The 14,235-nt window shown below is 34.4% G+C and overlaps 2 protein-coding genes across 2 annotated transcripts; both read right to left on the bottom strand.

Moving 5' to 3' along the window:
• Positions 1–5,953: 5,953 nt before the first annotated feature.
• Positions 5,954–7,619, bottom strand: LOC123538448 (uncharacterized). The gene is made up of 2 exons (XM_045322554.2): positions 7,287–7,619; positions 5,954–6,767 (listed from the first exon to the last, which is right to left on the bottom strand). Exons 1-2 carry the CDS (start codon positions 7,343–7,345, stop codon positions 5,954–5,956), a joined length of 873 nt encoding a protein of 290 aa, XP_045178489.2. The 5' UTR covers positions 7,346–7,619.
• Positions 7,620–10,353: 2,734 nt separating this feature from the next.
• On the bottom strand, positions 10,354–13,575 carry LOC128546168 (uncharacterized). The gene is made up of 2 exons (XM_053530575.1): positions 13,211–13,575; positions 10,354–12,005 (listed from the first exon to the last, which is right to left on the bottom strand). The coding sequence occupies exons 1-2, from the start codon at positions 13,561–13,563 to the stop codon at positions 10,679–10,681; spliced, it is 1,680 nt and encodes a 559-aa protein (XP_053386550.1). The 5' UTR covers positions 13,564–13,575; the 3' UTR covers positions 10,354–10,678.
• Positions 13,576–14,235: the final 660 nt, after the last annotated feature.

Below are 14,235 nucleotides of genomic sequence, written 5' to 3'. Positions count from 1 at the left end.
TGGCTGAAACCTACAAATAAATGTACAACTAAAATAGATAAATAAACTGGTGTAACACATAAACAAGCGTATAACAACCTTCAAATTTTATGTGTATCAAGTTATATTTCTGCATTGAAGAAGAAGAATTGTATTTCATTATGGAGAAAAGGTTTAAATGCATCAAAGATATTCTTGTATTATTTTTGTCAGTTGCTTTCTGATTTGACATGATCTCCACAAGAATTTGAAAGTCAAAAATAGACCGACCGGGTAGAGCGGGTAACAAAAATGAAATTGTAGCATTTTGTAATTTAGACATTTCTTGTCATATTGACAGTTTAGCAATTATTTGAGATGTACATGATTGTCACAGTATTTGCCCGGAGCTTGCAAACAAGACGGTAAAAATGCCACATTCAAATATGCAGCCGCCAATACATCACTCCACATGGAAATAGGTGTATGTGTAAATACGCACGTACACTGCGGCTGAGCACATTACATATTAACAGATACAAATGATAATAATGCAATAACAAAAAACATGTAAGCAGGAAACAGGCACATACACTTAAGCTACACAATAATTATAAACATGCTGAAAAAAAGAAGAAATATTTTTCGAAATGGAACTGCGATGTTCTCTCTATGAAATAAACAATGGCAGTAGATATTTGTTTCATCGTTAAAAGTATATTTCTTTATAACATTTAAGTACCAAATTCCAAAAAAAAAAATTCTGGAGTGTAGGTTACTCAACTTAACTACACTACAGAACCTTAATTTACACAACTGCATGTTAGGTTAATGCAAGTTTGCAAACATACGCACTCGGATGGATTCAGCGATATCTCGATTGAATTTTGATAATTAAGAAATGCAAAATAATGTTATCTTTTCGTTATCTTTCATGAACAGAAAACCCAGTCTTAATCTACGCTTTCAAAGCATCCTGTTAGACATTTTATAAAGCAAAACAAAAATGACCGTTGAAACGGGTTGTATATCTTTCTCCAGCTGTTTACCTGCGTTTTATGGCAATGCAAATTGCACAGCAGACTTCGTCATGTTCTGTCAACCAGCTTCCCATGGTGCATTGAACATCGCTCTATCGGCAGGCTCGTCCCAGTTTCGAAGTTTTCATTTCGTTTGTTTTGTCCGGACTTGTCTAAAATCTGGTGTGATCTTAACGCCGGGAATTTGTTATGATACAGCAAACAATTAGCACAGAAATATGATCCACATTCAACACAGAATTTATCAGCTTCTTTTGTCCTTCCAGATTCCAAACATGGAGAGCAACACGTGTCGAAAATCTCCTCTGATCCCTCAGCGATAGTTTTAATGAAATCGTCGCCTGTCGCCATTTTGTGGGTGTATTGATTCGTTATCTACAACAACTTCTACAACAACGTACTTGAAACATGACCTGATATGAATTTAACTTCCTTTTTGATTATTACAAGGCGCTATGCATCGTTTGATATAATACTAAGTATTTAATAGAAAATATTCATGTATTTGCACTAATCACATGCCTTCTAAAGATTGATGAGTACATTCTTAAGACTGTAGATTAATTGAAAATTGAAAAAATAAGGAAACACACTGATTAAATGTAGAAGTATACAGTATAACCTCTCTTAGCGGCACATCGAAGGAAAAAACACCTCTATAAAGACATACAATTTCTTTCCCATCACATAAATTTCTTAGTAAATTAATCTATTCATAGTGGCAACATCTATACAACACACACACTTTAGTTTCCCAAAGGTGTTCGTTCTATAGAGATTGCCTGTAAATGCAGTAACTAGTAACATAATTGCCAAAAATGGCTAGTTTTTGTATAATTTCGGTGTTAATGACATCACTAATACCGAAATTAAACTGTGTTTTTCCTAAAGGAATGCTGTACGTGTACTACGGTGTTCCGTTTGGACCATCGAGATTTTTATTCCTGAACCCGATACCTCGAAAGTCGAAATCACGAAACTACGATGATGAAAGTCGAAACCACGATGGTAAAAATCGAAACCACGATGGTGAAAGTCGAAATCACGATGATGAAAGTCGAAACTACGTTGGCGAAAGTCGAAAGCACGATGGCGAAAGTCGAAATCACGATGATGAAAACACAAAACCCCGATGGTGAAAGCGCGATATGATATCTCGTTTTTATCATCTTGGTTTCATGATTTAGAATTTCACCATCGTAGTTTAGAGTTTTCACCATCGTGTTTTCGATTTTCACCATCGTGCTTTCGACTTTTGTCATCGTAGTTTCGTGATTTCCACCTTCGAGATATGGGGTTCAGAAATAAACATATAAATGATCAAAACGGAATACCGTAGTGTACCTACAATCGCATTGCATGCATTTTTCGGTTGATCGTCAACCTTTAGAAACTTGAGACATTTGCTCGGCCTTAAATTTGCACCCGCCACAGCTGGGCTTGCCTGGCAAACTTAAATTACGGGAATTAGCGGATAATAACAATGTATTTCATTCAGTGTGAAAACAACGGTAAAATGAAAAAATCTCTGGAAGCAATTACCAACCATAATAATAGCATACTCGGTTTGATCGTTAAGTAATGGAATGTTCAAAAATTATTTTGATGGAACATTTAAAACGGGAATATATTCTGTACTTTTGCAACATTTTTATTAATAGTTTAATATAAAGTACGTTTACATAAGTGTAATATTTCATCCTAAATCTTAAGGTATGTAGCCTTTTGAATATATTATAAACATCATATTATAAATTAATGGTGTCATTAAACTTATATTTTGAACTCATTTTTCATCCTGTATAAAACAAGTGTCGGCAAAAGACCGGCCAATATTTGTAAATTGGTCTGTTGGTTATCTTAAATTACGCCGAAAATGTCAGTACTGTTAATGTCGAATACACGCATTCCATCCCATTCCATTTCATTCCATTCTATTCTATTCTAATTAAAAGGTATTTATCATTGAACGTTTTATTTCGGATAATGTTACTTTCAAAGCCAAATGTATAGTTCAATAGCCAATACTGGTACACTTTACAAAACATGATAATGGTTGTGTATTTTGTTTGTGTTTAAGTTTATTAATAGTCGCCACCCATGTAGGCGTCTCCTTTAGAAGACTGTTTGTAATTTTTCGACAATGCAAAAAGAGCAGAACATTGCTTAGTTATTCACATTGTTCTTAAAATGACAGAGTATATTTTTCTTCAGTTGTTAAGTTGTTAAGACTGCCTTAAATTTACTAAGACTGTGTAACATTTTTTTCAGATGTCCTCATGGATTGTGATATGCCTGAATCAATTCCGTAAATGTGCCTCAATTCCAAAATTGTCCCCGGTTCTTTATCGTGCCAGGTGTAAAGCATTCACACAGGCGACTTATGCCAATGTAAGCAAATTTAGTTGGAAGAGCGTGGCTCGAACTCATGATTACTGGTAATTGTTATCAAAAATGTGGTCCCTTATACCCCTTTACAGAGGAGGTACTATTCACACATATATTGTGGCTCTTGTGTTATGAAGACCATTTTCTAAAATTTCTCGATTCTGTAATAACAGTTAAGAAAGGCCAATAATGCAAATAAATATAAAGTAGCATTATTCAGGTACAACATTATAATTTTAAACAATGTCTTGTAAACAATAAAATATAAACTTGAAATAATATGAAAATTTTATTGTAATTAATTTCATATCAATGTACATAAATATATTACAATGAAAGCAACATATAAAATCATATACGAAAGGACATTGTCACTGTGCGGAGTTGTAAGAGGCACTATGATATCACAGACATAATATCAAATAAATAGAGAACAACACAGACAATTGTATTAAAACTAAAACACCTCTGTTAATCATTTGATAAGAAGAAATATAATTTAATACGTTTGTCTATATATTCCTGTCATTTCTCAAGAAAAGTATGTTATAAAATATTATTCCTAAGTTAAAATAACTGGATCTTGGTTGGACAACTACGTGGGGGAAAGAAATCAAATCTTAAAGATACCCACTCCCCAAGTGAAAGTCTGACATGTATTGAGGCGCTGTAAGGGAAGATAAATAAATATATGCCGTTAATATTGTTATATACAAGTAACACTGTGGTAACAGAGAGAATAGAAGGTAGCTTACTTCAAGTATGAATAAGCTTAGTTGTACAGGTGTACATATGCTAAAGAACGATAATATTGGCAATACAATAATGAATAAAGAAAGAAAACCCCTTCAGATGTACAAAAAGGCAATGTCAAACAGAGCAAGCCGAAATCAAAGAATCACTTGTTTGAAAAATAGCTGTCTTCTCTGTTATTAAAAAGTTCAGTGATTGACCTGTAAGTCAAAACATACTTTAAACAAATGATAATAAGAAAAGGTACACGTGTATATAAATGAATGATGTAAAATCTTGGGCAAGTTTAATTTTATGTGTAACTAAGTGACTTAAAGCTTTGTTGAGTGTCGTAAGCATATCAAAATAACAAAATATTTACTTTAATATATATATCAAATGGGGGAATAATTACATCATTTAATTTACATTAAAAAGCATACAAGTTACTTTTCTTGAATAAATACATGGTCAGTTACCGGTCATATAAAATGTATCACAAGTAAATAAAGATTTGATTTTATTCATGTACAAAAAATACCTGCACGTACTACTTTTAATATACACGTAGGTATGAATTTTCAAAATACGTGCTTTTACAATCTTCGTACCTGCAGGTACAGTTTATAACTACTAAGTGTATCGTTTTACTTTTAACCCAAATGGTACGCATATTATCATGTGTACTAGTATGTATGAAGGTGCAACCAACCAGTCAGCTAACCGACTTACCACATATGATGACTCCTATTTTATGGCGTATCATTAGGGTCAAAAGTTATTAGATATAACAAGGAGTTTTACAATTCTACAAATGTTATACGTGCAGGTATATTTTTTACACACGTAAGTATATTTTTGTACAAATCAGAAATGTACGTGCAGGTATAAATGTGTACGTGTAGGTATAAAATACCTGCACGTACAACTCTATAGTTGTAGGAATCAAAATACCTGCAGGTATGATATTGCAGATATAAAAGTTTACCTTTACGTGTATATTTTTTACTTGCGCGTTAAATATATTTATACAATGTACCTGCAGGTATCAATTATACCTCCATGAACAATTCTGATTTGTACCTGCAGGTGTAAAAGTGTACCTGCCGTCTATATATGTAACACCGATTTTAGATAAAATTTGAATCTTGTATCTTAACGATATATTTCACATTGCTATTAACACAATATGCGTCATTTGACAGCAAAAGTCTACGTTATTTTTGAACAGTCATCGTATGTGCAAATAGATACATAAATTTACAACAAAATAAAAGCAAACTCATGCTAGATACTACAGTAATTTCCTGCAGGTACTAAAGTACTAATTTTCTAGATAACGTGTACACGTGTATTTCATTTGAATAACTCCCTATTATCAGTCTGGAGCTTTGTCTGTCAAAAGCTAAAGCATACGGATATTTAAATTTCTCTGAAGCTCCCAACAACTCTACAATTTTTCTGCCATCTTTGTCAATCTGTAATACATTGTGGGAATCCCAGCCACTCACCAAGATGATATCACCCGGCAAGACACACACTCCCCAAGGCCGTTTTAACTCTGGATCACTGAATGTCCACATTGTCTTACCGTCTTTCGTAAAGGCCTGCAATAGTCCAGTATCATAATCCGTGAAGTACATGAAATGATTGGATGCATTTAATGCTATTTGTCTAGCCGATCTCAATATTTCATAATTATTTTTGTTCTTCTCGTATGTTCTTAACAACTTTGCAGACTTTGTGTAGACAGAAATTTGATTAACATGGCAAACAAACAAGGAATCTTGCATCACATCATAGGAAACCCCAACTGCTGAACTGCCGACATGAAATTATGTTTTCAGCTCCATACGTTGTCCAACAGACACAAACTGAATTTTATTTGTACCACTAAGAAATGTAGCAATTTCTTTTGGTCCTACTCTGCATACCGAATACGGTTGTCCATCAACCTTAATATGATCTTCTACCGTGAGGTTTCCATTAAGCCTCGTCAGTTCTGAATGTGTATGATCGGCAATCACATATCTCCCGTCATCCATGGCACATGCACCTGTAATTTCACAGTGCATCGGATTTATCTTGAACGTTCCATGTAAGATGGCTTTGTAATCTTTGACATCTTCAGCAGTAACTAAAAAGCTCATGCTTGTTAGTTCTTCTTTTATTTCGCTATTCAATAAAAATTTCAAATCTTCAGTTTTCTTTCCTGTTGTTTGCTTCCTCAAAAGTGTTTCACAATCTTTGATCGATACCTTGCTTGTTTTAACATTCACAAACAATTGGGACTCGTTTATGCTGGACAGTTTCTGCAGATTTGTCGTTGTTGTTGAAATAGCAGTACCAAGCGTATCCAAATCGGACTGTACGTCTTTTCTTATATCTTCATACTTTGATGATATTTGTAGCTTCGAAGTTTCTGCAAGCTCTTCGATCTTCTTGATAAGCTCATTCTTGAAGTTTTCTATTTCTTCAAATAACTTCTCCTTTTCATGATGAAGCGTCGTCAGTTTACTTCTCTTTGTTTCTTGTTCCTGTTTCATTCTTATCAGAACATTCTCGAGTGCTTTTCTTGTGTCATCAAGCTCCGAACTCTTCTGTATTCCTTTAGCAACATCAGGCAAGTAGTCCACATTAACACATGCCCTGAAAAGGAAATTAAAAGACTACACAGCAAAATGACTCGCTAATGTCATAACGAATAAGTGGCTCGTATTGTAGACGAATGTGTGTATAACTACAGTAACTATAAAGTATTTTTAGATTTTGAAAGAACCAACATTACTGCAATTGCATAATCGTATTAACAGAAATAATACATTTTTCTCTATTCAATCAAACTACTATAGAGAAACAAAATTCAACTTTTTATCAAAGGAATTGCTATTTTGTTCATGTTCAGAAAGCTGAAGTGCTAAAAACAAGGACTTTGTTTCATAAAGTTCGTAAGTCTCATCCTAATTTCTGATTAGGTTGTATTAAAACGCAAATCTCTCTTCGGTATTTATGATACGAAAGTTAGTGTTATTGCATGTACATTTTGTAGTTAATCAGCTTGATAGTTAAGTCAAAGATATGTAGTTTGAAGCATAATAGAATACGTATAGAAAAACTAGAACACATGGTGACCTGTCTCTATATATGTTTATATTTTGAACTACGTACCTGTGTTTAATAGCTATACAAGCTGGACAACAGACTTCGTCGTGATCTTTACAGAACATGTCGACTAATTTCCCGTGATGGACTGCACATCTTTCTGTCGGTAGTCCAGCTCAGGCTCCGTCGCTGTCATTTCGCCCGCTTTGTCCGGACTTGTCTACAATCTGGTGCGATCTTAACGCCGGGAATTTGTTATGATCCAGCAAACATTTAGCACAGAAGTATGATCCACAATCAACACAGAACTGATCCGCTTTTTTTGTCTTTCCGGATTCTGAACACGGAGAGCAATACGTGTCGAAAATCTCTTCTGATCCTTCAGCAATGGATTTTGCAAAATTGTCACCGGTCGCCATTTTGTGGGTGTATTGATTAGTTATCTACAATACTTGAAATATGAACTGATACTATTTAAACTTCCTTGTGGATGTTTTATAAAGCGCGAAATCTGAATTAATGTGCATGTTTAAATTACAAATTTATGTATGTAATAAACACTTAAAATCTTAGCCTTTTACATCCATTTTCCAGTATAAATGGAGAAATGGGGAAGCACCTATCTCCAGTTGCAGTCGTTTTTTAATTGCAAGGTGCATGTGTGCATTTTTTATTTTAATTTGACGCTGACAGTATTTGGCTAAATGGTTCACTCTAGTAAGGCATTGTACAGATTATGCCAGTGGTTATTTAAGAATTCTATACGCTGAACATTTCAACAGTAAATAAAACGTTAGAAACATGTGTAAATCTTTGTAAAGATGAGATTTTGTTTTTGTTTTTCACGGACGGGGTTGGGGAGAGGTTGGGTTTAAACTTCATTTAATTTGTAAACAAAAATGAAAATCACTTCTTTTTCATTGTAACACTGTATTTTGATATTTTGATGGGAAAATTTTTAAAATAATTGGCTACTACAAATATTAGCAAATGTTACGTCCTTTTAAGTTAGATTTTATCTTAACTAAACACTGATGAAAAGCGTTGAGGATGCGATAACGCGTTACAGGTCAATAACATAAGTGTTAAATTTCAAATTTGATATCGGAGAAATGTGGCGTCGAAAGGTGTGTTTAATAACCGTATCAGCCTAGTTATCTCGTGCGCACGACATCTTATTTCGAGCACACGACATATTATCTCGTGCGACTGACATCTTATCTCGTGCGATTGACATTTTATCAGACATGAAATTATCTCGTGCGCACGACATCTTATTTCGAGTGCACGACATCTAATTTCGTGCGACCGACATCTTATCTCGTGTGCACGACATCTTATCTCGTGCACTCGACATCTTATTTCGGGCGCACGATATCTTATCTCGGGCGCACGATATCGTATCTCGTGCGATCGATATCTTATCTCGTGCGATCGATATGTTATGTCGTGCACTCGACATATTATTTTGTGCGCTCGACATCTTATCTCGTGCGCACGACATGTTATCTTGAGCGTACGTATCTATATATATTAGTGGCCTATATGTGTATTCAGGTCATGAGTAAAAACATACGGACAAGTAGATAATTAAGGTCCCGCCTATTCAGATGTTAAACTTCTCACAATACAAGTTTATCACATCATTTGGGAGAGCAGTGCACATATTTGGTCATCCTATCTTCAAAATTAAACGAACATAATAATGCCGCATGTTAGAATAGCAACAAATCGCAGTTCAACTGATAGTATAAATTCGCACATTGTCAGAAAAGTTATAAAATTACATGCATGAATTAAGGGGATACACCGAAATTCTTTGATATATGGGCGAAGCCTACATATTTAATCTTTATTCGTCAAAGACATAAATTTATTCCTTTGCGTCATCACTGAATATTTGGAGCCTTTTTTATATCAGTTTGTGTACTACCCTGCAAACCCGTATAACGGTTATAAGTATAAACAAAAAAAGCAAAAACAGTGGGAGTCGAATTGGTATTTGAATTGATATCATACGGGACATAATGTGAATTTGATTCAAACTTAAAATTATTGTTCCGGACCATCACCCACATCATATGACACAAGTCCATGCGCTGGCACCAATTTGTTACGAGTTATGGCGCAGATCTACAGTTCATGGGGTCGTGAGTTTGATCCTCAGGCGAGGCGTATGTTCTTTTTGATGATTTGATAAAAGATATTTGGTCTGAAATCATTCTTCCTCCATCTCTGATTCATGTGGGGAACGGAGAACAGGTTCGTACTGGAACACTGGTTAGATTAACTGCCTGCCGTTAAATGACTGAAATACTGTTGAAAAACGGCGTTAAACCCAAAACAAAAAAACCCTTAGAATTTCAGATTCAAGTTGTGAGGCACTTTTGCTCTATCTCAATTATTACTAAATTAATTAACTGAATTATTACTAAATTAATTTGTTTCAAACTTGAACATGTTGTTCCACATTATTAGCCACATGTTATGACTCGTGGTGCGTTACTCTTGTTGAATTTTTCCATGAATAATGGCCTTTTTTAAAACTTATTTAATGGTTTGATACACTTTACCTCACGTCACGCACCCGATATGAAATTCAGGTGTCAGTGTATAGAAAAATATTGACGTTTTCCGTACCATTGTACTTACTTAGAACGTTAGTATAATGCCTTCAAACTTAATAGGATGATTGCCTGTGTTCAGTGGATGACCCTTATTGTATTCGGGATCAATAGGTCAAAGGGTAAGGTCATAGTTACCTCGGTACTAAAAATGGGACAGGCTGTCCGTGCATAACACATGGCTGAAAGTTATATACTAGTATAAGGTTGATCAGCTAATTTTCCAGTATGTAGACTATATTAATTATCATCTTTCTTTAAATATTTGACAGCAAGCTCATCAAGAAACGTTTGTTCCCCGAACCCTGTTAGAAATATACCTTAAAATGAGTGAACAGTTTAGTTAATCTCTGTCTGTCTATGGGTCTTTGTTATGATTTAGTTAGAAAGACTTGAGCAGGAATAATACCAGTGTTTATAATGTCATAACATAAACTACTCTTGTTTAAAAAATGAGAGGAAGTATTGACTAATATAACTTGTGTATTCTGGTATATATATGCAATTATGGACGTAATTTACATATCGAAGTCATATTGTAATTATTGCATTTTAGATGAAAATAATCAACAGTTTATACATCAGAAAATAGTGTGTCAGAATTAAAATTGAAATAAATGTTGACTCTGTGTCTTTGATATGATATGACAAATCGGCTTAAGCTGTTTAGACCTATACTCCTGTGTTTAAATAACTTCATTTTGTCGAACACAAAAATGCCAATAACATTGTAGAAAAAAATGGTTTGCTATCCAAAGCAGTCAATGTTTATTAGCATAATGTCAATAATTTACTAGTTTTGATTGTGTAAACGTGACATAGGTACAGCAAAACTTATTCTTTAGATAATGTGTACACGTGTATTTCATTTGAACTGCTTCCTATTAGCAGTCTTGAGCTTTTACTGTCAAAAGCCAAAGCGAACGGTTTGTTTAATTTCTCGGAAACTCCTACCAACTCTCCAATCTTCCTGCCTTCCTTGTCAATCTGTAATACGTTGTGGGAACCAAATCCGATCACCAAGATAATATCACCCGGCAAGACACATACTCCCCAAGGCTGTTTTAACTCTGGATCACTGAATGTCCAAATGGTCTTACCGTCCTTGACCAAAGCTTTAATATTTCCATCACTATAATCAGTGACGAACATGAACTGATTTTGTGTATTAAACGCCAACTGTGTAGCTGACTTGAACAGTTTGTCACCATTTTCTTTCTTATCGTATGTTTTTAACAACACTCCTGATTTTGTATAAACAGAAACTTGATTTCCGCCGCAAACCAACAAGGAACTTTGTAAAACATCATAGGAAACCCCGATTGCTGATCTGCCGACATCAAATGCTGTTTTTAGTTCCATATTTTGTCCAATAGACACAAATTGTATCTTCATTATATCATTAAGAAATGTTGCAACTTCGTTTGGCCCTGTTCTGCATACTGAATACGGACTCCCATCAACCTTAATATGATCTTCGACCGTGAAGCTTTCGTTCAGTCTCTTCAGTTTTGAATGTGTATAATCGGCAATCACGAACGTTCCGTCATCCATAGTACATATACCAGTTATTTGACAGTGCTGTGGATCAATCTTGAATTTTCCATACAATGTTGCTTTGTATTCTTTAATATCTTCTTCAACAACAACTACACATCCCAGTGAATCAAGATTTTTCTTTAGGCCTTGATTTGACACAAACTTCAGTTCTTCATTTGTCCTAACGATTGACATGTCCCTAAAAAGTGCTTCACAATCCTTTATTGAATCTTTGCATGTTTTAATATTCACAAACAATTGCGCGTCGTTTTTACTGGATAATTTCTTTTCACTCGTTGTCGTTGTTGAAATAACAGTATCTAGAGTATTTAAATCTGACTGTATGACCTTCTTACATCCTTCATACTTCGAACGTATTTGATTCTTTGAAGTGTCGGCAAGCTCTATTATCCTCTTGATAAGTTCTTCTTTGAAGCTTTCTACGTCTTCTAACAACTTATCCTTTTGCTTCTCAAGATCATTCAGTTTACATTTTCTTGCTTCTCTTTCCTGTTTCATCTGAGAAAGAATATTTTGAAGTGAATGTTTGATGTCCTTGTAATCCGCACTGTCTCTTATACCCTTTGAAATGTCGGGAAGATAGTCAATATTTACACATGCCCTGAAAATGAAATTAGCAATTGATAAACATCGAGTTTACTGTTAAATCGAAAGACGTGTCAAAAGCAAACACGGTTGTTATAAATATTTTGTTTAGTGCGTTTTAAAGAAAGGCTTTAAGAACAAGGCTTTCATAGAATATTCTAAAGATTTTATCAACCATACAACTGCGGTTTGTAAGTGTTGTTTGGCATCCGTAAAACGTCTTTCCATAACATACTTGTTCTTCCATATTATAATTTCATTACTGTCATAATTAGGCCACTTACAAGTTTCTCAAAAATATTTTTTTCACGAAGAATAAATGTCTAAAAGTTTCCATCATAACGATTCTGCGTATATTTAGCTCAGTGTTGTCTGTTGTTTGTTATAACTGTTTGTCTAAAATATACCGGTTAGATAGTGCGAGGAATAAAAAAATGGTGTATTTGTTCCTTATTTGAGATAAAGCAGCATTTCGTAATATAGACATTTTTTTCATTCATATTGCAAAACTTAGAAATAATTTAAGTTGTATGCTTTGTTAAATATTTAACACTATGAATTTAGGGAGACCGTGTAAGCTTCACAATAATTATAAACATAACGGGGAAAAGGAAATATTTTTGAAAACGAAGTTTGGTGCTTCCTCTACGAAATAAGCCATGAACATTAGAAGTATATGTTATGCTTCTCAAATGAATATCTATATATAACATCTGTACAAAAGTGCCTTCAACCTCCTTTGAACATTTAGTATGTATCATGTATTTATGAAGAAGTATGTTAGTCCGAAATAGATTTCGTTTGACGATCTGATTACCGAACTCACTGCATTGCAGAACCTTGAATTACCTGATATATCATTCATTGTCGGTTCCTGTCTTCGGTTTTGCACACTAGTGCGTTCAAATAATTATATTTTACCATCAAAATGCAAAAGATAATATTACTCGACAAAACCATAGCGAACGTGTTGTGATATTTTCTGGTCATTTGGAATCATTGAGACCATTCAATATCTATTTAATAGAATAATAGAATTCCTCTTAAGCCAGTACAGAGGGGTGTTGCACTTTTCATTTCCTCTCATGAACGGACATGAACAGGCTCAGCATCACCTAATCTCGGTTGCATTCTTTTTTTCAAAATATCTTGTTACAGCATTTATTTAACAAAAATGTGACCTTCGAAACGGGTTATATATTTATTTTCTTCGCTGTTTACCTGTGTTTTATAGCAATGCAAGCTGCACAGCACACTTCGTCATGGTCTTTACAGAACTTGTCAACTAATTTTCCATGGTGGATTGAACATCGTTCTGTCGGCAGGCTCACTCCAGTTTCGTAGTTTTCCTTTTGTTTGTCTTGTCCGGACTTGTCTAAAATCTGGTGCGATCTTAACGCCGGAAATTTGTTGTGATGTAACAGGCATTTAGCACAGAAATATGTTCCACAATCAACACAGAATTTATCCGCTTCTTTTGTCCTTCCAGATTCCAAACACGGTGAACAACACGTGTCGAAAATCTCCTCTGATCCTTCAGCGATAGATTTTGTGAAATCGTCACCGGTCGCCATTTTGTGGGTGTATTGATTCGCTTATCTACACAATGTACTTGAAACATGACCTGATATTATTTAAACTTCCTCGTGGATGTTTTACATGGCGCGAAATCTGAATTAATGTGCCTTTTAAAATAACAAATTTATGCATGTAATAAAATCTTATTGCTTTAAATCCATGGAGAAATGGGAAGCACATATCTTCAGCTGCAGTCGTTTTTTAATTGCAAGGTGCGTGTGTGCATTTTATATTTATATCTTAAATGCATTTTGTATTTTAATTTTACGCCGACAGTAATTGGCTAAATGAGGCATTATACAAATTATGCCAAAGGTTATTGAAGAATACTATACGCTGAACATTTAAACAGTTAATAACAGTTTAGAAAAATGTGTAAATCTTTGTAAATATGATATTTGTTCCTGCTTTTCACGGACGGGGCTGGGGCTATTTTACGAATTCTATCCTTCTACCAGGAATTTTAGTGAATAATACGTCTTATAATGGACAACCATTGTATACGCAGGGTATGGTAAATTACAAGTTAATATAATTTACACTGGTGACTAGGCAACTTCAAACATTCAACAAGTAGATGCTTTCTTGTTTTTCAACTTTTGCAGGAAAATGATTATTTTACAAAAGATGACGAGGAAGGTTTTGAGAAATATTAACATTTTCAATTT

The sequence above is a fragment of the Mercenaria mercenaria genome, chromosome 18 (genome assembly GCF_021730395.1).
Source record: "Mercenaria mercenaria strain notata chromosome 18, MADL_Memer_1, whole genome shotgun sequence".
NCBI lineage: Eukaryota > Metazoa > Mollusca > Bivalvia > Venerida > Veneridae > Mercenaria > Mercenaria mercenaria.
Note: the sequence above shows the minus strand (reverse complement) of the source record. Positions and strands in the feature narration are given on the sequence as shown.

Bases quoted from the DNA above. Each gene is read 5' to 3' on its own strand.
- LOC123538448 (XM_045322554.2), bottom strand. From the start codon at position 7,345: ATGTTCTGTAAAGATCACGACGAAGTCTGTTGTCCAGCTTGTATAGCT. The intron at 6,768-7,286 runs GTACGTAGTTCA...TTTCCTTTTCAG, and splicing joins TGTATAGCTATTAAACACAG to GGCATGTGTTAATGTGGACT.
- LOC128546168 (XM_053530575.1), bottom strand. From the start codon at position 13,563: ATGGCGACCGGTGACGATTTCACAAAATCTATCGCTGAAGGATCAGAG. The intron at 12,006-13,210 runs GTAAACAGCGAA...TTTCATTTTCAG, and splicing joins TGCATTGCTATAAAACACAG to GGCATGTGTAAATATTGACT.